General features: G+C 38.8%; 3 protein-coding genes across 19 annotated transcripts in view; 1 reads left to right on the top strand and 2 right to left on the bottom strand.

The window, feature by feature from the left end:
- tfap2d (transcription factor AP-2 delta (activating enhancer binding protein 2 delta)) overlaps positions 1-22,420 on the bottom strand; it is a 123,432-nt gene that overhangs the window by 8,144 nt on the left and 92,868 nt on the right. For 13 of the 16 annotated variants that reach the window (XM_079584632.1, XM_079584626.1, XM_079584627.1 and 10 more), the window contains one exon: positions 636-1,133. In XM_079584632.1, coding sequence (XP_079440758.1) covers positions 636-1,100 — 465 coding nt within the window. In that variant the 5' untranslated portion in view covers positions 1,101-1,133. Of the gene's footprint in view, positions 1-635; positions 1,134-1,280; positions 2,135-21,869; positions 22,175-22,420 lie in introns of those variants that run through there. The other 3 variants (XM_079584625.1, XM_079584618.1, XM_079584624.1) reach the window with 3 other exon arrangements.
- LOC306983389 (uncharacterized protein) lies at positions 6,843-10,576 on the top strand. Its single transcript, XM_079583743.1, has 6 exons — positions 6,843-7,112; positions 7,571-7,742; positions 7,844-8,440; positions 8,815-8,882; positions 9,018-9,061; positions 10,438-10,576. The coding sequence occupies exons 1-6, from the start codon at positions 6,912-6,914 to the stop codon at positions 10,526-10,528; spliced, it is 1,173 nt and encodes a 390-aa protein (XP_079439869.1). The 5' UTR covers positions 6,843-6,911; the 3' UTR covers positions 10,529-10,576.
- LOC306983536 (uncharacterized protein) lies at positions 13,772-21,021 on the bottom strand. Of its 2 annotated transcripts, none has more exons than XM_079584042.1 (14): positions 19,290-19,794; positions 17,912-17,992; positions 17,298-17,684; positions 17,062-17,163; positions 16,613-16,845; positions 16,311-16,489; positions 16,085-16,178; positions 15,637-15,981; positions 15,294-15,411; positions 15,119-15,210; positions 14,892-15,006; positions 14,526-14,798; positions 14,188-14,364; positions 13,772-14,042 (listed from the first exon to the last, which is right to left on the bottom strand). In XM_079584042.1, the coding sequence occupies exons 1-14, from the start codon at positions 19,525-19,527 to the stop codon at positions 13,837-13,839; spliced, it is 2,640 nt and encodes an 879-aa protein (XP_079440168.1). In that variant the 5' UTR covers positions 19,528-19,794; the 3' UTR covers positions 13,772-13,836. The 2 variants fall into 2 exon arrangements, with proteins under 2 accessions (XP_079440168.1, XP_079440167.1); XM_079584041.1 differs by having other exon boundaries at positions 13,782-14,042; positions 15,910-15,981; positions 19,290-21,021.

Here is a 22,420-nt window from a genome sequence, read left to right as displayed (position 1 = left end):
CCTAAATTGGATAAACTACGGTGCTCTACTGTGGAGGATTTGCCTTTTGTTCGCACTTTTTCCAAGCCCTTAATCCGCCTTTTAACGGAGGAAAAAGAAACCGCGGCTTTACAGCAGCGAGGGCCGACATACGCGCTGCTGAATTCAGACTTCTCAATATTCACTATATTAAATATGTAAAATCCGCCTGTTAAATCAACCGAAATATGGTGCTTGCAAACGTTTCAAAATAAAGCTTTAAAAAGTCTTGTTTCACGTGTTGGGAATAAATGCATTTTTTCTCTCGTTTTTTTCCGTTTGTACACAGCTTATTTTATTTTAATTGTATTTCGAAATAGTACACATTGTTTTGTATCTTATTAAATTTATTGTGCGAAAGCGAAAAGGCCGAAATAAATTAAATCACTCGGCCTCGATTTTTCTTTTTCGATCTCTCCGGATGTTTAAGGTTTTTGTTGTTGTTGTTGTTTTTTGTTAAGGCCCTCGGGCAATAATTTCTTCTGTTCGGGCAGTGAAAGTGACTATATACAACATCCCTGAAGGCGTCGACTTAATTCTCTTCAGCCCGCGTGTGAGGCGATGGCGACACATTTGAGTGTGTGTATTTTGTGCTTGAAGTACGGTAGAAGTTGTACCTGTAGGTCATCGGCCCCCGGTGGAGGCAGCCCTAGACCTGCCCCGGGCAGCAGTCTTTGCTCGGGGTGCATGCCGTACTGAGAGCCGTGGCTCATGATTGACAGGTCATGCCTGCGGTACGCGTCCAGACAGCCCAGTTCCCGCCGCTGTTCGTCCAGGCACGAGGACTTGAGCGCGCGGGCGTTGTGAAGGTTGATGAAGTCCGCCGGTTCGCCGTGATGCAGCTGCTGGTAATACTGCTGTGAGTGATGGAGAGAGTTTAACGAGTACGCGTCCGGGTTCACGGCCGGGTGGCTGTGCTGGAACTCGTAGTGGAAGGACTGGTGGTGTAAGGGCGTGTACTGGTGGTTCGTGGGAAAATACGGGGAGGCAAATTCGGTTCCGGTAGCTGGGTATGTAAGCGGAGACGATGAAGAGTAAGCGACAGACGAGTTGGCCACAGATTCCAAGCATCCGAGTTGCATCAAACGGTAGCTGTTTGATCCGTCGTGACGTATCTGTGCGGGGAAAAAAGAGAAAAATATGAGGGATGTCATTTACACGCGCTCGCAGCGATCCGCGCGCATTTCTCACGCGGCGGAAACTCAAACCTTCCCCAAACACACAAACACACACAGCAGCTCAAAGTGTCTTTAGAAAAGTACCTGACGGCGATGTCATCTCTCCGTGCCTGGGAGGGAGTGCGTGAAACACACTGCAAACTGCTCCACGAGCTCACAGCGTTTTTTCCCTCCCTCACTTGTCTATCATTTGCCACGGAGTGTGTTATTTGACTATATTATTATTACTATTACTACATCCGTGCAAACGACATTAAAAGCTTTTTGTCCCAACAATCTACCCCCGTTTCACTGCAGGTAAGCACAAGACACGATAGTATGCACTACTAATAGCCTGCTTATTATAATAAAAAAAATAACGAGCAAATGGTTCCAATAACTGTGGAGATTTTTACATGCACGTTCGAGACCCGAAAAAAGCAAGCAGTAAAAGGTATTTTCACCAGAACCGAATAGGCTAGTAGCCTATTTATCCTCGCCTTTGCAGCAAACTCCCCTCAGAAGTCTCAACTTCCATTCCGCTTTTCTAAGTGCTGATAATTTTCCTCCATGCGATGCTTTACGCTAAATTAAATGAAATTATTGTGAGGTGATAAGAAATTAATTTAAATACCTCCGCATCGTGCACCAGTCCCGGAAATGTGGCTGACATTCTCGCGATCCAATAACTCGATTTCCTCGCGCTGTTGGACGAATGAAAGAAAAAAAAAATCCCCAAAATAGCGCGTGAAAATGAAATGTCGCCTCGCGCAGTCGGTAAAAGCGGCTGAAATGCCTCCCCTCTGCACAAAGCGCTCCCTGGCTCGGATTTTGTACTTGCTGGGTATTTCTCCGGCTGATGTCGTAGGTCCCTTGGTAATATAGAAGTTTTGAAAATTAAGCATCAGCATTGAGGAAAGGGAGGACAATAGAGAGAGCAGCCTCATCCCTGGAGACACGGAATAAATATTGTATCTTCGCCTAATAAGGAACCAAGTGCGCTTTCAACATTTTTGATGATTTTTGTGGACATTTCTTTAAGGTCGTTAGTGCTTTCTGTAGAAGGGCCAGTTTTATTTGTCTCTGTTTTCCTCACGGCTTTACCATTTACCTGCTTTTTGGATTTTTTCCCCCCCAACAACACGTAAGTTTAACTCGGTGTATATTGTATCACTGTAATTTTGATTGCACGATTAAACATTATGTTTCGTTATTCCACTTGTTTATAGTGTGATTTGAATCGGTTTCATTTAACATTTTAATTTATATTTAACTGAATGATAGACACGTTGCATGAAAGCAAATTTAATTAGAAGTAGCTACAGTTCAATATACGAATATTTCCCTTTACTTTTTCTTAATTATTATCACAAAGCAATTTTTCAATTTTAATGGAATAATTCGTTTGGAAATAATGTTGCGAAAACATTACACAGCAGAATAATATTGAATGTACGAATTATTTAAAGACTGTTTTAATGCTATTGTAAAGGAATAGCCTGTTTATAGCCAACATCTTTATTATCGGTTGTACCTTAAATACACCACACTATTTATTTATTTTTTAAGGCAATTAATTTAGTATTTTGATACTTTCATAAACGTATTTTAGCAATGGCTTTTAAACACATCGGTGCTCTCTGGTCACTTTTGATTCAGTTTAATCCTCTTGCAGCCAATTTGTTTCTGTTCTGTCGTTTACCGAACCGGGACAGTGACGGTCTGACCCACGCTGGAAGTATTTTGTGCACGTTTTGAATGATGAGTGGAGCGCGCATGGGAGGGGGGTCATCGCTTAAATCAGCATGTCGGTCAAATTTATGCTTTAAGAACCACACAGGTGCATGACAAGACACGGAAATATTAATAACTGTAGGCTATGTTTTCCTAGGGAAATAAAACAGGTAGCATAATGACGTTTAACAGTTCATGGGAAAGACTTTTGCTCATGTGCAAATGTGAGTGTGTGTTTAAGTGAGTACCACTTGTGCTCAGTGTTTCTGAATGTCTCCTCCCTCCCCAGCAGCAAAATATACTCCACTCTTAAGGTTTTGGTGTCTGCTAGAGGTTTGGCAGTTTTTAAGTGTTTAAAAAGCTGATGCTCCCTTTATTTAACCCAAATTACCGCCATTACCGCGGGCTCGCGCCCTCGTGCATGAGAAGGGCGCACGGAGACGCCTCGAGCGCAAAGGGAGGATCCTCTCACAAACATACACATATACTGACGTATTTCGCTTCATAAATGTTTTACTTGGAAAACAACGTGAGAAAAGGGAAGCCTCTTTTTATTTTCATTAAATGGGCGAGCTAAAACGACTGATGTTATTTTAAGTAGACACATTATTGAGCAGGCCTACATCATTGTCCTCCTCTCTCTCTCTGGTAAACAAAACAGAAAGGAAAATAAATATATGATCCAAGAAGACCAGGACGAATTCAGATTAACATGGCACAATATAGGCTAATCAGCTAAGTCAATAAAATCATAGTGATTTTTAATACATAAAAAGGCTATAGCTAACAAATGGTATGTTGCATAACTAAAACCAGAATAGTGGAGTAAAAAGAGCTGGTTGTTGTGCTGTAAATGCACTGTAAAGGTCTCGAGGTGACGGTGGATATGAATCGCCCAGCAGGAGGCTCTTATGAAATAACACGGTCTGGTTTCAGATATATATCTAAGGCCTCCAGGCAGACTGTAAATTACACGATGTGAGCGCGAGAGAACCTGTCCTCTCACGTGAGGGATTAGAAGCTTTCGCTTGTGTAGTCTGCGAGAGCTCGCGGGATTGAGAGAAGCACCAGTTGCACGGTAGACGGTCTTAATAGGGCTTAACGCGCACAGCAGCGGATGCACATATGCACGCTGTACCGGTCAGGGCTCGAGTCCATCTGTTCGGTCTGGATGCTCTCGAGATCGTTTCACCACGTAAATCCGCCACCAATCCATGGAAAATTAGAAATAAAAATAACAGATGCAAAATGAAACTTTAGAGGAGGTGTCCAAGTTTGGCCCAGAGTTGACTGTAATTGATTTAACATTGGATTAAAAGCGTCCCAAACTGTGACTGGCAGCTGGCTGCCACCAGATCATAAAGAACAGCAACAATCATAAGCTAAGACTGGTGATTCATAAAAGCCTGAATTAATTTCAAACCATATCAACATGCAAGATCGAAATGTTTTGGCCGTCACTCAAACATAAATATGAAGAAAGTTTTTTTAAGACGAAAACACTGATAGACTGATATCAATGTCTGTGTAAACATGGTGTTTTTATCCAAATGTTTTATCCAACATTTAGCAAATTTCACTATGGCTTATCTATGAGCAGATCAGCAGATTGGTAAGATGCTAAATTGCTGGATAGCCTAGGCCTATATGATCGTTCAAAAGTCACATCTGCTTATTAGACTTGCTGGTAAAAAAAGACTTTAGCCTTAAAAAAAAAAAATCGAAAATGCCAAAAAGCTTCCCAGAGCGTTCCTTATTAAATTATAGGCTACACAAAAAAAATGCTGCCAAAAATGTTTGGGTCAAATATGGACAAACCCAACCGTTGGGTTTAAAATGTTATTTAAAACATTTAAATGTGGGGTTGTCCACATTTGACTAGCATTGTTTAGAGTGTAGCCTAAGTACCATGAATCTGAAAATATAGCATATTTGATAGAGACAATCAAAATGTTTTAATTAAACTTAGGCTAGGTACGCTTTATGTTGACAATAACGTTTGTTTGACAAGTGGCCAAATGAAGTTAATCTAGTTCGCCAACACATTCTCACTCCCAAGTCGTCACATATGGACGCTTGGCCAGGACCCCTTGGCGTCACTTTTTAACGACCTGGGCGTACCCTTAGCGTCAATTTTCAACGTGCAGGGTAGTCCTATAGACTTCTATAGATCTATGAACTGGAGCCTGCGGCGTTGAAATTTGACGTCTTGGGTAAGCATAACGCAGCCCGTTGTCTGCGGTGAATGGGTCGAGACTACAATAAATAAAAGATTAAAAGGAATAGGCTACAATAAATGATCTATGGCAGGGCTAATCAAATGGCAGACCCCAGATCATCTTTATATGGCCCTCCAACTGGTTTTTGATGTTTAAAACCTCTCGCAATCTGATATCAAACTGCCCTCTGCTCAAAGGTTTAGCGCGATTATAGGCAACCGCATTCAGCGGTGAGTTTAACAACGCTCATTTTGGCGAGCAACAGCATTCAGCGGTGAGTTTAACAACGCTCATTTTGGCGAGCAACAGCATTCAGCGGTGAGTTTAACAACGCACATGGTGAGCAACAGCATTCAGCGGTGAGTTTAACAACGCACATGGTGAGCAACAGCATTCAGCGATGAGTTTAACAACGCTCATTTTGGCGAGCAACAGCTTTCAGCGGTGAGTTTAACAACGCACATGGTGAGCAACAGCATTCAGCGATGAGTTTAACAACGCTCATTTTGACACTGCTTTAACTAGAGCATGCTGGATAACGTATTTTTATCGAGTTTTGTTGATGTTAATAAATAAATATAATATGCTACGATTGTGTTCAATTAATCAAAGTTTTGTTTATTTATTGATTTATATTTATTAAATCCTCTTAATTAATAACGCTGACGTCACTGTATGGGGCGATCCCAAGGTCCATTGCGATTTACCACTCGGTAAGTATAAGAGTTAATTAATAGAGATGGATACTATTCTTAAATGTACACATTAAAAACTTTTGAATCAGGACAATAACTTGTGTTTAGAACATTTAGACGTGTAAGGTGACAATTATTTATCATGACGGTAAATTATAGAAGACATTATTAAAAATATAGCTTGCTAACGTTACACCAAATGTGCAGGCTAGCAAAGTTAGCTAATCAAATACTGAAAGTTAATTTTTGTTCAAGTTCATGCATGCAAGGTACAATTCTAAGGGAATGTAAGATTTCCAGTATTACATTAGCCCACAACTATTATCCAACATTATAACGTTAAATGTTCAGATGAAGAACGGTGTTGCCAGATTGGTTTGTTTTACAGCCCAGTAATTGTTTAAAATCCACACAAAATGATATAATAAACACCCAAATAAATCTATAATAAACTATACAAATTAATTCATAACTACAACCTTGTGGCTCATCACAAGTTTTCAATACGAAATAAAAAAATGTGTATAATTAATGTAATAAGTAATGCTGTCATAACGTATTGACTGATTGAATATATAATATATATTTTATATATTTAAAAGTTCTGCTTTGGCTTTTTTGGGGGGGCGAAATAGAGCAAAACTTGCATTATTCATTGTTCTGGTCTAAAATGTAATTAACAATATTAACTTCTTGTTTATTAAACTGTATAAAATAAAATCAATATCACATACACTCTAGCCCATTCTGGCAACACAGATGAAGAGAATACTGGTGTAAAATGTTCAAATCTGTTTGTTTTTTTCTTCCTTTAGGTCCTTCAAATTTGGCAGCTTCATTTTTGTTTTATTCTAACCCCCACCACATACACACACAGTCACACACACACTCAAACAAAGGCACTTTTAAGAGCCACGTCCGTCTTGTTAACCTGTATTTCATCAGTCTCTCTCTCTCTCTCTCTCTCTCTCTCTCTCTCTCTCTCTCTCTCTCTCTCTCTTACATATATATATATTTGTTTTATATGTCCATCTCTTTGTTGTGAGTCTTTCTGTCTGTTTGTGTTCGTGTATATTTGGTGTCTAGTCATGACAAGGCCCAAATTCAGGCCCTGCCCTTTCTGCAAGACTCCCAATCAGGCAAGCAGGAAAACTTGCCATGTCTGTTTTGCAAGCCTGTCCACCAAAAATAAAATAAAAGAAAAATTGGTGTCCCTGGATGGCCAGTGGGGGAAATCTGTCCTCAAAAGCAGAAATGCTGGGCGTATAATTGATTCTGCCCGTATTGCAGTAAGTAAAAATGTTAATATTTCATAAATTAGTGTTACGTGAAGTGAAGTTGAAAGCCTGTGTTTTTCTCATACTGAATATCAGACAAGTACCAATGTGATCTGGCCTTTAAAAACATCTTATTATTGAATACATAGAAGAATCCATCTTTACCTATAAATTGTGCTAAAGAGTAACAATAAGTTGTGTTCTCTGTCAAGTAAGTCATGATGGCAATGGCAGAAACTGCAGGAGTACCTCTGGCTTTATCTGAAACTGGCCATTGATTGAATTCAGTTCAAGAGTAATGTTTCTTCTAAAATAATCATAATGAAACAGGTTACGACACATTTTCTTGCATTGTACTCCAACTCCATTAAATGTTCTTAAATTAAAATTGCTTGTTTAAAATTGTACTGATGTTTCGAATAATTCAGTGGGTTTAACTAATGTGTTATTACTGCTTTTGTTCATTTCAGGTGAGTAAACTTGAAGCTGTGGGATACAAGCCGATTTTATTTATTGGCAAGCCAGATAAAAGGGCTTCGAATAAATGGGTTGCAGAAGTAATTACTCATCTGCACCCCACTCCTGTCACTAAAAATTTTTTGGAAAAGATGCGGAGGGCCTATGAATTTATCTTGACAAAATGTAAGTAATGTTTTGGTTTAGAAATTATGAATATTTAGAATACATCTATATTTCTTTGTTAATATGTACAGATTTTAAATGAACGTAAACTTGTATTATAGCAACCTCAGCAGCACAGCAACCAGAAAATCAAACCGCGGAGGAGAGTCAAACCGCGGAGGAGAGTCAAACCGCGGAGGAGGAGAGTCAAACCGCGGAGGAGGAGAATCAAACCGCGGAGGAGGAGAGTCAAACCGCGGAGGAGGAGAATCAAACCGCGGAGGAGGAGAGTCAAACCGCGGAGGAGGAGAATCAAACCGCGGAGGAGGAGAATCAAACCGCGGAGGAGGAGAGTCAAACCGCGGAGGAGGAGAATCAAACCGCGGAGGAGGAGAGTCAAACCGCGGAGGAGGAGAATCAAACCGCGGAGGAGGAGAGTCAAACCGCGACTCTCAAGGAGTCTGAGACAGTATTTGTTCTTGACCTTGTTCCTCTGTCTTCCCAACTCTCTCCAACCTCTCTCTTTCCTACTTCCTCTTCTACTTTTACAACTATTCTTCCTTCAGTTTCTTCCCCACCTCCACTGTCTTTGCGACAAATGAAAAGGAAAAACACCTCTACCTCTTCACACTATTCTGCCTCTGTCTCTCCTCCATCTGCCTCTTCCATTCCCACATCTTTGAGTCTGGAGGGGCCATGTGTGAAGAACAGAAGAAAAGGTAAATTTTTGCATAGTACATACTTTCTCTACACTGTTAATAAATTTGCTCCCAGTCACAGTTGACTTAATGTAAATTAGATTCATCGGCTTACCGAATCATTGGTAGCCAGTTCACAGTATCTAGTTATTTAGTTGTGGTCAATGTCCAAGGGCGTTGGTTAATGTCACACCCTGACCTAAGCTAAGAGGACTTTGGGAAAACCAATCCTGTACTTTTTGCTTTATTGACATAAACAGGGACAAATTCACTTTGACATGAATGGAAAGGACTGCATATCGCCTCACATGTGAAATTATAAATATGGACTGATTCAGCTACAAAGCATGGCATTCATGGCTTAATAAACTTTCCTTGTTTTTTCATTATTTCAGGTTGCCGAAAATGTAGTAGGCAGAAGGTGTTCCTTTTTGATTGTATAACAGGGGAACGGATAAATGAGGTAAAATATGTTCTGTTAGGCTGCTTTCTTATCTCAATGACTGATTCTGACCTTTCAAAGATAATACAACAATATGGCCTATGCATTGATTGCTTAAACAGTTAGAATACTTATTACTTGTGTTTGTGTGTCTAGGGGAAAGCCGAATTGAGAGTCCACTGGTTGCCTTGCACTGTGTGGTAAGTTATGTTTTATTAATTATTTAATTCCATTGCAATGCAAATTAGTCCATTCCATGACTAATACAATGTAGGCAAAGTACAACTGGTTTCTTGCAAGCAGCATGGAAGTTCATGTCAGTGTTGTCTGTGGCAAGAGAAAACTCCCTGGTCCTGTAGTTGATCCCATCAGTAAATCATCCTCTGAGGTAGTCTTTAGAGAAACTGGAGTGAGGTTGATTGTCAGTACTCAGAAGAAAATAGCAATGAGGTGAAGGCATTTGGAAGAGCTAGATCCATCAGGTAGGCCCTTGTAACCTTTAGGACATGCATTCCGATGATGAAAAATGATGGAATAGTCTTCCGAGCATTTCAAATTCAGACACACTCTCTCAGTCCAGACTAAAGACAAATATCTGGACTGTCTTTAGTCTGGACTGAGAGAGTGTGTCCTAATTTGGAATGCTCGGAAGACTATTCCATCATTTTAAAGACAAATGGGAGAATGATCTACCTCCTTGTTTTCATTTAGAATATTATATTTGTAAGTTCCTGGAATTTTGTGATTAACACAATGGATTATAGGTAATGAGGAGCTGGACCATTCAGTACTTTCTGAGTAATTAATAGAATTCTCAAATTAGCTGACAGACAGCCAATGTATGGACAATAAAATGGTCCTGATGTGATCATGTTTTCTGTTTCTAGTAAGTACTCTAGCGGCTAGCTCTAGCTCTGAACTAGCTTATTATTGAGCCTGCAGGACATCCACTCTGTAATGCATTACAAAAGTAGCAGTGATTCATGCACACATAAATTAATCTTTCAGCATCTGAAACTCTTTGTGTTTATGTGTCATAATTTAGTTTTTCTACGATGGAGAATCCTGTTGTATGTGCTGGAAATTTAATTTTCAAAGGAACATAAGAACATCAAACATAAGATCTGTGTTATAAACTGTCGTATATGACATAAAATTTTCCTCATCCCGCTAATGACAACTTAATCAGAAACATTTTGAAATCAGTAAATTTGGAAATACATGGCTTTCACAATGTACAGAAACTGTATGGAAAATTGTGTAACTAGAGCTGCCAGACAATTGTAGTTTAGGAAAAAGTACCATATTTTCCTGTGAGATGCAATGTTGTATAAAAAAGTGCTAAATGAAAATACACCAATTAAGTCCAAGTACCTCAAATTTGTTATTAAGTAAATTGAGTACCGGTAAATGTACTCAGTTACATTCCACCACTGGGCTTTACCAGGGTTAATGCTACTTTAACAAGCATCAATACATTTCAATGAACTCTCTAAATTTAACCCAACAGTGATTTTCTTTTTATTTTTTTCCTCTGTGTTCTAATGAAATTTTGTGCACTTATGATATTTTACAGTGGCAAAACCTGGGATGACACATGGGAGCCTGCCAGTGAATTCCAACATGTTATGCCTAAGTCCCCAGATCCCAACCAGCTTTCAGCATGACAGCCTAGTCACCTGGACTCTCACCTGGAAGTTTATTTTTGAGGGTTTTTTTGTTTTTGTTTTTCATTGCTTTTGTTCATTAAAGTTTTTTGTCCAATACCCAGTCTCTTTTTGTGTTTATTTTCTTAATGGTGTTTAAAATTTTCATGAAATGAAAGCTTTAGGGTAAGTTCTGCCAGGAAGACTCAATTGTTACGTCACTTATTACCTTCTCATCTATCCAATCGTGTTCTAAAACTTGTAGTAAAAAAAATGTGTACACATGTCTGAGTTCGCAGATGCTTACACCTACATTCACCTTCATCCTCCCCACCTCCACCAGGATGGTCCCTCCCCATACCTCACAGGGGGTCAGCTGCGCCCCTGCCTTCGTCTTTAGGCAGGAAATGCAGATTCCGTACCCTCGGATTGCGAGCTATGCACGGGGCCAATGCCAAATAACTTTATATCTCAATACTTGCTTGCTGGGCTGTTAATAAATGCATGCTTGTTACACTATTTTGCCTCCCGAGTCTTTCTGGTAGAACTGCACAACAGCCAGGAAGTGTGAGATCAAAAGGGACAAAGTTAGTACTGTTTGTCATAATGGCTTTCCCAAAGACATTATTTTTGCTTTTTTTGTTGTTTTAGTATAAGTCAGTCTACTTGAACTATTGGTCTGGTATGCCAGCCATGAATAAATACCACAGAATACTACTAAAGCTATTAAAATGTCACTTAAATGTTGTAGTCCTGTTTGAAATGTTCAATTACAATATTATATATTAATTCCTTTAACATTTATACTTATAATTGTTATTAACTATTTATATTTGCCTTGCATTTATTCACAGCAAAATCATTTCAAATGAATCATGTAAATATATATATTGTTTTTTTATTTTTGGGGGCAATGTGTTCTTCAAAGGAAAGAAAATAATGTATTTTCTGGTGGCTCCTGGGTTGTTGTTGTTGTTTTTTAAAGAAAATAAAAATTAAAGTCTTTAAATAGTTTGGCATATCAATACATTTTGGGAAATAGTACAAAGTGTGTGCAATCATCTTTAAATGTTACAGACGCATTTTAATCTGTTTAAAACAAAATACTGCATGCTGGAATAACTATAAAGAGTAGGCTACTTTTCTTTTTGTAATTATAACATCCCTGTAGGGTTACATAGCCTATCTTCGGTCGGAAGAGCCTGTTTTTATTTATTAATTAATTAATTAATTGTTATTATTTTTTTATTGCAGAACTTATACATACATGATCAGGGAAATTAAGCGTTGTTGTATTTCTTTCAGTGAAAAAAAATCCTGGATTTGCTTACATCAAAAGTAGGAAGAGCTTGTAAATTCCATATATGGACAGTGTGACGTGGCTTTAACGTTTCCTTGGCGCCAGCAGGACAAGCTGTGGTTGGACTAATGTTTAGGTCAGAATAAAAAGCGCTCCATATCGCAACCTATGTTTTGCTGTCGTTTTGACGACAGTAATACTGTCAGTTAACAATGAGGTATTGCTATATTGAAAGAAAGTACACGTTTACCGAGATCCTAAACCTAACCCTATAGTGTAACTTCACACTTCAATGAACTACAATTTACAGCGCACATCCCATCGACACAATGATAGAGGCTTATGGGTAATGTAGTTTAAAAACGTCTAGTAATATAATTAAATAAATACAATCTTTAATGAACAAAGGGAGATCCAAATATGTTCATTATACAAACCTCTTTGACATATTTGAGAGCCAGGCTGAAATTTGGTATTTTACTGTGGGCACTTTTAAAAATGTTTTTATAACACCTTTCCATGTATGCCAGACATCTCTGTCCAACATTATGTATTAAACATAGCCTAAATAATTGTCCTACCAATTTTCACTTTGATACGCTTATCAGACTTTGCATTTGCAGACTTTGAAGAATGTGCTTTTTTTTTTTTTTTTTGCTCTTTCATGGGTACTACGGGACCCCTGGGGGGGGGGAAGGGCAGTAAAACCTATACAGATACTCTCTTCATCATGGACAACAAACTGTATTGAGGCACATTTATATAAACATTAATACAAAATTACAGTAATATTTTACAAAATTTGTAAAATACACTTTTTCTGTATTGCTAAAACACTATACCCCCAAATTCTCAATAGCCTAATCTAATTTGTTGGACTGTACATAATACAAGTCAGTTCAGAGTGGCAAAATTGACTCAAAATGTTGCACTGAATGTTGATACTAACAATGGATGGAAACAATATAAGAGGGAGAGGAAGAAGAGTATGAGTGTAAGAGGTGGTGAACAAGGAGGAATATGGGAAGGTGTGGAGAATGTTGTCAAGGCTGGATCTGCTTTAGGGTTTTTCCCTTTGCCTGCAGAGATGATATTGTCTGTGATGTGAATAAAGTCCTCAATCTGAACGCAACATGAAGACATGAATCTGAAGCAGAATAAATCTCTCTCACTGACCTTGATTCTGCAGTTGCACATCTCTTCTGAGTGACTATAATGCTTTTCATTTAGAGTTTTTTACTGTAACCTTTTTGTCTTTTGCAGTCGGGTCACTGTATTTTCACAGTATGCAAGTACTGAATATACAGACATTCAATACTATACAATATTCAGTACAATACAATACTTGCAGTGCATACAGTATACAAATTATTCACCTTACTACTGTAAGTTGTAATTACTATACTTTTACTATGTAATTGCAAAATTTGTTTACTTAAGTTACAAAATATACTTTTTTCAGTAACTGCATGCTTTGGATTCTGTGTTCTTAATTTTTTGATGTACTGTAGTGTCTAACGAATGATCTGTAGTGTTTATAATATTGACTCACTGTGTCTATGATTGAGAGCATTGTTTAATTTATGGTTTTGAGGCAATTGTTTGATTTTGCATTGGAGTCAGAGGTTCTCTGAATGTGGTTTTGTGTTTAAGGTTTAGAGAATGTGAGTGATGGTTTCAAGAAATGTGTTTTAGCAATTCAGAAAAACTGTAACATTATACTGTTAATCAGGTCACAGCTGATGAATCTACACAATTGAGTGGTGAAATGTTTCGAGTACCAGAGAATCCCATCAGTTGACTATGAAACCTGTACTAGATTATACAGAAAGCACATTGAATATTATGTTGGGGAAAAAAATGTCTTCCTCATAATCTGCTTCACCCATGCCTCAATTGTTATACAGCACCATAGAGTTGTACTAAAAAGTTGAAATAAAGTACCCCACACAGCAGATGTTGTTAATTGCTTTATATTCATAGTTAAGGTAATTGTCCAGAAGTATGAAAGGTGTTACAGTCTTGTAGATTACAGTCCATCATCAGATATTTCGTAGTCACTGTCGTACTCATCAGCTGAAGCACTGTACAAAAAGTTGATGCTCTCTGCTCCAGACAAAACTTGCAGGTAACAGTCTCTTGCTTGCACCTTCATTTGTCTGATTTGATGCCGCTTTCTGAGGATGATGCTCTGCAGACCTTTCAAACCCTCTTCACTTAGGCCACATTGCGAATCTTAAAAGAGGAACACATATATATAAGACCAGCCTTGGAAAATGTATAAACAGTCATCATTTTTGTGTATACTTATTAGGGCTGCCCCCTAATAGTAATCTTTGGTCAGGGCAACCCTATGTTTATGTAATTTACAAATACATACTTTTCATTGTCTCACTAGAACACAAGCAGGACAGCTCTCTGAGGGTATTGGAACGAGTTGAAAGAGATTTCCAATGGTGGTCCATCTCTGCAACAAGAATCTTCTGCTCCTCCTCAAGTCTTCTTACTGACATGATGATGTCAAACGCCCTTCTCTTTGTCCTGAGATCGACAGAGTCTGGGATGCATTTATGATAAATAAATAATTTGTATTAAACATCAACCTTAAAAGCATCTCTGAAATTGTATGGGGTTACGGAATGAGATTTAAAGCATTGTGGGTTATGTGTCATTATGTATCAGATTTGTCAGAAGCAGTCAACAGAGTAGTGTACATACCACTGTGTGGAAGCTGCCATGGCCAAGCGGTCTCACCAGACAGAATGGTTTCCAGGCAAAGAGTTTCTGTGATTGGAACCATTCTGTTGTATTTCTCCACAACAGATGTCAGATGTCCCTTCTCCTCCCTGATCTTGCGGCGTATTCTGGCACGACCTTTGTTGCCATCGGTATCTTTGTAGAGACGCTGGGAACGTCTCTTGATACTGGCTACCAGCACCTCAATTTTGCTGGCCAAAGCATCAGCATCATTTGTAGTTGTTGTTGTTGATGCTGAGAATAAATAGGTGTGGTTTGCACTTTACAATACCAGTAACAATTACAATTATTTGTGACTAAATGTATTACAAGTAATAATTTCCTCACCGTCAGCCCAATCCTTTACATCATTCACCCAGTCTTCCAATTGGCTCGCTGTCACTGCCAATTCGGCTTTCATGGACTCTAGGTTTTGTAACTGGCTTTGCAGAGATTTTGTGGTCTACAATAACAAACAATAGTAAGAAACAAGAACCAAATGTTCAATGCACAGCTTCATACACTGCTAACATGCAATACTGGACATCTAAAATGAATTCTACTGATGTCATTACCTTTTGATATCGGCGGGTCAGTGAGATAGCCAAATTTTTGAACTTTTGCTGATTCCAGCGCATGGCCATGAGAGTCAGCATGTCTGTGCGTCCTGCAAACACAGAAAATATGATGTTACCATATCCCCCTATTATTATGTAAGGATGTAACTAGTGCAGTATGTGGTCATCTTACCTGCTTTTGACATATGCTTTGTGGTTACTGCAATCCTAGAGAGGAAGGCATTGCACTGTTCCACCTCCTCCCCTAGTGTTAAACCAGCACCGTCCTGATATGCCCCACTCCATTTCACCTGGTTAAGAATAAAATGAAAATGTCCATGAACAAGACACCGAACCCCAGCTGCTCCTTACGAGCTGGATGTCGCCTTGCATGGCTGACACCGTCAGTGTATGAATGAGTGAATAAATGGGTGAATGTGAGGCAATATATAAAGCGCTTTGTTGGCCATGGGTCTGTTAAAGCGCTATATAAATGCAGTCCATTTACCATTTATCACATAGCAACATTTCTTTACCTCGCATTTAAAATCATGGGCTTTGGCATGAAATACCGAAAGGAATGGCTTCATGTTAAGAAGGTGCTGGAGCTCTGGACAGCTTTTTGCAACTCTTTGGAGGTAAGGCCAATATTTGCAGGTCACATCCATACAAAAAAAAGTGATTTGCCTACTGGCCAGCTTTTCTTGCAGGTACAGGGGATAGGCAAAAATTTCCCCCCTATACATATTTAAGGCACAGAGCAGGACTCCGTGCCGACACACCGCAAGCTCCAATCCCTCCTCGTCTACCTTGCTGGCAGATCTTTGGGAGGTCTCTCTGGCTGCTGACCACTCCCCTCCACAAACACCTCTTCCACTGACCTACAATATGGAAAATGGTTGACGAAAATAAGACTCTCCTAAACAAACTCTTCAGAAAGAAGTTATTATAGTCCTGTAGTCTAATTATCATCTATAATTTTACATGTTTGGTTGTGTTGTGAATGTGGTCCACAAATCTTTTCACGTCTTCGTCCTTGGCTATGAAGACGCCTTCAAAGATGGCCTGTTCCTCAGATCTAAAAAAAAAAAAAAAAAAAAAAAAAATTGATGATGGACAACAATTTATGATAATTTATAATCTGAGATTACTTGGTTCACAGCTATTTTTTCTTATTAATACAAACACTGTGATACACAGTTTGGTGTACCTAGCAGCATTCTTGAAACGGTAATGCTTGCGGTTTCCATCAACTGAAACTGCAAGCATATCTGGGGTGCATGCAGGACAGTTGAAGGGTTCTTCCTTGCATATATTGTCCACCTCAAATCGCACAGCCTCCCACTCAAAAAAACTTTTCTGAAAACTGTCTGCTGAGATCTGGCCAGTCTATTAAAAATAAGGAAACAAACAGCTAATAATGTACAACAAATACATTAGCATCAAACAGCTTATCAAACCACAACTCAAAGATATCACCAACACTGCAGGATTGATACATTCAATACTCACACGACCAAAGCGGACAGTTCGCTGATTCAGCATTCTTAGAAATGCTTGGCAGGACAGTCCTGGTGCCGCCATCTTCATTTCTTCAAATGAAAAAAAGACATCTGTGGCATAAACTGTGGCAAATTGAAGGGTTGCAGGCCAGTAGTCACTTCGGTTTAGGTCAGCGACTCCAGCAGTCCAAGTGGCTTGGCATGCCTCACAAATTAACTCTGGCATACTTAGATCATGTCGTCCTGGAAATATCAAAAACACATCAACTGTAATGTAAACCTTAGCTGATTCATCAGGGTTTGGGTTCTTTGTAGAATTTATACATTACTTTGTATACTTCATATATATATATTTAAGTTTTATATCTATGTCAAACGTGTAGGGAGTCGCGTATGGATAGATATTTATTTTTAAGATAATTCTCAAACAGGACAAAATAAAGTTCTTCACATTCTTACCATTCATTGTGACCAAAGCAACAATCTTTCCTGGACTAACCCTCAATGACTCTGGTGAACAACCACAGATTTTGTCAGGCATCTCCACAGGTACAAGCCGGACTGAAAACACAGAGTATCCACATATATTCAAGATAAAACAATAATCATCATTATCATCAGACAAAAAGGCATCATTTAAATATAACTATTCTGAGAATGAGATATATGTTGTACACACACAAACCAGAACTTACCACAATGGGAAAGAGCCTTATCCACCACGAAAGTTGTTGGAGGCAATGGCTGGAAGAATCCAGCAGTCATGGCATCTCTGTTGTGGAGGACATGTCTGGTGTGCATGCTGACGTCACATTCAGCACAGAGATAGGGACGTGGTCGACAGTCACAACACCGGACAGCAGCTGGATTTCTCCCACACTGTTGGCAGATGTGTGTTGCCACATTTTCTTGTGCCGCAGCAGTGTTCACCAGACGGGGTCTCTCTGCCCTCCACCTCTCTAAAAAGAGACTTTGTCGTGTGCTCCAGTTCGAGGAAGCCAGAAGTTTGGGGGTTTCAAGAGGTGATGCCTCATCACCTGAGGATTCACTTAGTGAGTGCTGGAGATCTTGTAGAAAACACTCTGTAAATGGTAAGGAATATTAAAAAACAATAATTTCCTTCTATGTACATATATATTTTTACAATATTAAAGTGTACTCTGCGTACTCTGTATTAAAGTGCGTTTGGCTGTGAAAGGATCAGTATTCTAGCCAATTTTAAAATAGAAACATTTATTTACATTCTAACCCACTGTCATATATATATATACACAGATGCAAGGGCTAATGGAAACAATGAAGTACACACCAACAGTCTCTGGAGTAAAGGCCACTTCACAGTTTGTGTCAGGAGCAATGAAGGGGGGATTAGTCTTCCGAATGTGATCAGCTGTAGAGGATAAACACAACACAAATCAACATTTATAACATTCAAATTTACAACTTGTCCCAAGGCCTGGTTACCAGCCTAAATTGGTGCAAGGTCACTGTTTAACATATAGCTAGAGAGAAATACTAGTACACTTTTTATTTCCCAAACCCTAACTGAGACAGTCCAATTACTGTCAGTTATCTGCATACAAGGTGGTTGGTTGGTTGGTTGGTTAACTTTATTGTCCCCAAGGGGAAATTCAGCTTGGGCACAGTGCAGAGTTGCTTCATAAAAAGAAGTAAATAAATAAAAACATCACCAAAGACATCACAATCACAAAACATACAAAGGACATTGTTGACAACACAATTCCATGGATTAAAATGCAAGTCCTAAAGTGCTAGTGTGGTTGTTGCACATTACTCCATTGCACTGAAATTTGTATAAAGTGCATAGTGCCTAAGCTAAGGTGCTAGTATGTATATTGCACGTTGTCCTATTGCACCGAGATCGTAAGTAAAGTGCTGAAGTGCTCACATATTTATTGTACATTTATTGTAGGTGTCACTAGATGATGACAGCAAATAGGAATGCTTATATAGAAGCAGATTAAAAAGGCTGGCCATTGACAACACACTCTGAAGAACAAACTGTTTCAAACACAGCCTTGCCAATACCAATAACTTGCAAGAGATTTAGTGCAGGCTAGCTCGTTTGACATCATAACCATATTGACAAGATTTCCTGACAATGTCAATAAAGCCCACAATAAAACTTATTTTTATGCGCTAACTTGCTAGTTTTTTACTGCTTTACACAAATATATATGAGCCTTAATGTGTCTCTTTCATATATTTAATAAATCTACTTTTTATGTAAAAAAAATCAAAATATTGGGGCGGCAGTGGCTCAGTGGTTCATGTAGGTTGTCTACAAACTGAAAGGTTGGTGGTTCGATCCCCGGTTCCACTGGACCAAGTGTCGAGGTGTCCATGAGCAAGACACCTAACCCCAGCTGCTCCCGACGAGCTGAGTGGCGCCTTGCACGGCTGACACCGCCGTCGGTGTATGAATGTATGAGTGAATGGGTGAATGAGAGGCAAATTGTAAAGCGCTTTGGTGGCCATGGGTCTATGAAAGCGCTATATAAATGCAGTCCATTTACCATTTACCATTTACCAAATGATTGGTTCTGGTTTGATTGTTTTCCTGACATATCAAGCTATACATACATTCCTTGATTTGATACACTCATACAGTAAGTGCCTAAACAATGTAGGTCTTCAAAATATCTTGAATGAAAAACAATACTGACCCTTATTTGACTGATTCCTGCTTGATCTTGGCCTCGCATAGACAATATTTCCAGTAATGTCTCTTTTTCTCCATTCCACCCTCGGCTCAGGTATCTTCACTGGTGCTGCTGCCTCCTCTTCTTGCAGCTCACCAATAAGGTCATCAAGACTTTGAAGCTCATCCTTCAGTTCTTGATCATCAACCAGGTTATCCAAGATCATGAGTTGTTCTTGGATTTCTGAATCAATCTTGGACATTGTGATGGACAGAAACACAAACAGACAGAAAGACTCACAACGAAGAGATGGACAGATAAAACAAATATATATATGGAGAGAGAGAGAGAGAGAGAGAGAGAGAGAGAGAGAGAGAGAGAGAGAGAGAGAGAGAGAGAGACTGATGAAATACAGGTTAACAAGACGGACGTGGCTCTTAAAAGTGCCTTTGTTTGAGTGTGTGTGTGACTGTGTGTGTATGTGGTGGGGGTTAGAATAAAACAAAATTGAAGCTGCCAAATTTGAAGGACCTAAAGGAAGAAAAAAACAAACAGATTTGAACATTTTACACCAGTATTCTCTTCATCTGTGTTGCCAGAATGGGCTAGAGTGTATGTGATATTGATTTTATTTTATACAGTTTAATAAACAAGAAGTTAATATTGTTAATTACATTTTAGACCAGAACAATGAATAATGCAAGTTTTGCTCTATTTCGCCCCCCCAAAAAAGCCAAAGCAGAACTTTTAAATATATAAAATATATATTATATATTCAATCAGTCAATACGTTATGACAGCATTACTTATTACATTAATTATACACATTTTTTTATTTCGTATTGAAAACTTGTGATGAGCCACAAGGTTGTAGTTATGAATTAATTTGTATAGTTTATTATAGATTTATTTGGGTGTTTATTATATCATTTTGTGTGGATTTTAAACAATTACTGGGCTGTAAAACAAACCAATCTGGCAACACCGTTCTTCATCTGAACATTTAACGTTATAATGTTGGATAATAGTTGTGGGCTAATGTAATACTGGAAATCTTACATTCCCTTAGAATTGTACCTTGCATGCATGAACTTGAACAAAAATTAACTTTCAGTATTTGATTAGCTAACTTTGCTAGCCTGCACATTTGGTGTAACGTTAGCAAGCTATATTTTTAATAATGTCTTCTATAATTTACCGTCATGATAAATAATTGTCACCTTACACGTCTAAATGTTCTAAACACAAGTTATTGTCCTGATTCAAAAGTTTTTAATGTGTACATTTAAGAATAGTATCCATCTCTATTAATTAACTCTTATACTTACCGAGTGGTAAATCGCAATGGACCTTGGGATCGCCCCATACAGTGACGTCAGCGTTATTAATTAAGAGGATTTAATAAATATAAATCAATAAATAAACAAAACTTTGATTAATTGAACACAATCGTAGCATATTATATTTATTTATTAACATCAACAAAACTCGATAAAAATACGTTATCCAGCATGCTCTAGTTAAAGCAGTGTCAAAATGAGCGTTGTTAAACTCATCGCTGAATGCTGTTGCTCACCATGTGCGTTGTTAAACTCACCGCTGAAAGCTGTTGCTCGCCAAAATGAGCGTTGTTAAACTCATCGCTGAATGCTGTTGCTCACCATGTGCGTTGTTAAACTCACCGCTGAATGCTGTTGCTCACCATGTGCGTTGTTAAACTCACCGCTGAATGCTGTTGCTCGCCAAAATGAGCGTTGTTAAACTCACCGCTGAATGCTGTTGCTCGCCAAAATGAGCGTTGTTAAACTCACCGCTGAATGCGGTTGCCTATAATCGCGCTAAACCTTTGAGCAGAGGGCAGTTTGATATCAGATTGCGAGAGGTTTTAAACATCAAAAACCAGTTGGAGGGCCATATAAAGATGATCTGGGGTCTGCCATTTGATTAGCCCTGCCATAGATCATTTATTGTAGCCTATTCCTTTTAATCTTTTATTTATTGTAGTCTCGACCCATTCACCGCAGACAACGGGCTGAGTTATGCTTACCCAAGACGTCAAATTTCAACGCCGCAGGCTCCAGTTCATAGATCTATAGAAGTCTATAGGACTACCCTGCACGTTGAAAATTGACGCTAAGGGTACGCCCAGGTCGTTAAAAAGTGACGCCAAGGGGTCCTGGCCAAGCGTCCATATGTGACGACTTGGGAGTGAGAATGTGTTGAGTTCGCGGCTCAATATGGTGTCGGCGTCCGTAAAGTAACGGCTATTCAGCTTTCTTGCACTTAAACACGGAATAAGGTGTTTACCAGATAATTCTAATTACAAAGTATGCAGTCCTCATCGATGTGACCTACATTTACCACACACACACACACACACAGTTTTATATGCTAATAGATTAGGAGGGGGAGGGGCACAGCGTCAGTTTCAGCGCGTGGTGTATTTAATGAAGTGCACTAAATTAATTTCCACTCTGTTGGGACAAAAACACGAGACTTTTTGTTAATTTAATTCAACAGTGTACATTTATAACGTAAAACTTTATGTTTGACAAGTAGGCCTAGGCTAGACAATAGGCCTACATGATTAGACTCTAAATTTACCTCAAACAACACACGAATAGGCCTCCGGCTGGATTGTTCGGTCCTTTTCGTTAGATTCTCAAGTAGAATCAATAACAGTGAAAGATTAAACTGTCAGTTAAACTGTTCGTAGGATTTTAACTGCCTAACGTTACTTACACTCTCTAATAACGGTAACAGCTTTTCTCCCGTCTCCTATCTGTCAAAATATGACCGAATGAGATGTCTTGACAAATGACCAACTGCAAATTCATTCATTCGTTCATTCAACAAACAACACTGACCGTCCGTGTATTATTTTTCCTTGAGTGAACTAAACGGAATCTTAAAAATTAATTTAAATCTAGACACGTGCCAGATGCGAGCAAAATGAGCGTTAATTAAAATGAGCAATCTGCCAAAATAACGGTAGACCCCTGACACACACACACGCATGCACGCACACAAACAAAAAGTCACAACAAAGTATAATGAAGGCCTCAAAATGTTCACATTCTAATATAAATCTTTAAAAAATAATGATAATAGCTCATTTATATAGGCCTAGCTAATAAAATGCAGCCTACATAAGA

The sequence above is a fragment of the Phoxinus phoxinus genome, assembly GCF_949152265.1.
Source record: "Phoxinus phoxinus genome assembly, chromosome: 16".
Taxonomy (NCBI): Eukaryota; Metazoa; Chordata; class Actinopteri; order Cypriniformes; family Leuciscidae; genus Phoxinus; species Phoxinus phoxinus.
This window is presented reverse-complemented; position numbering and strand designations above follow the sequence as displayed.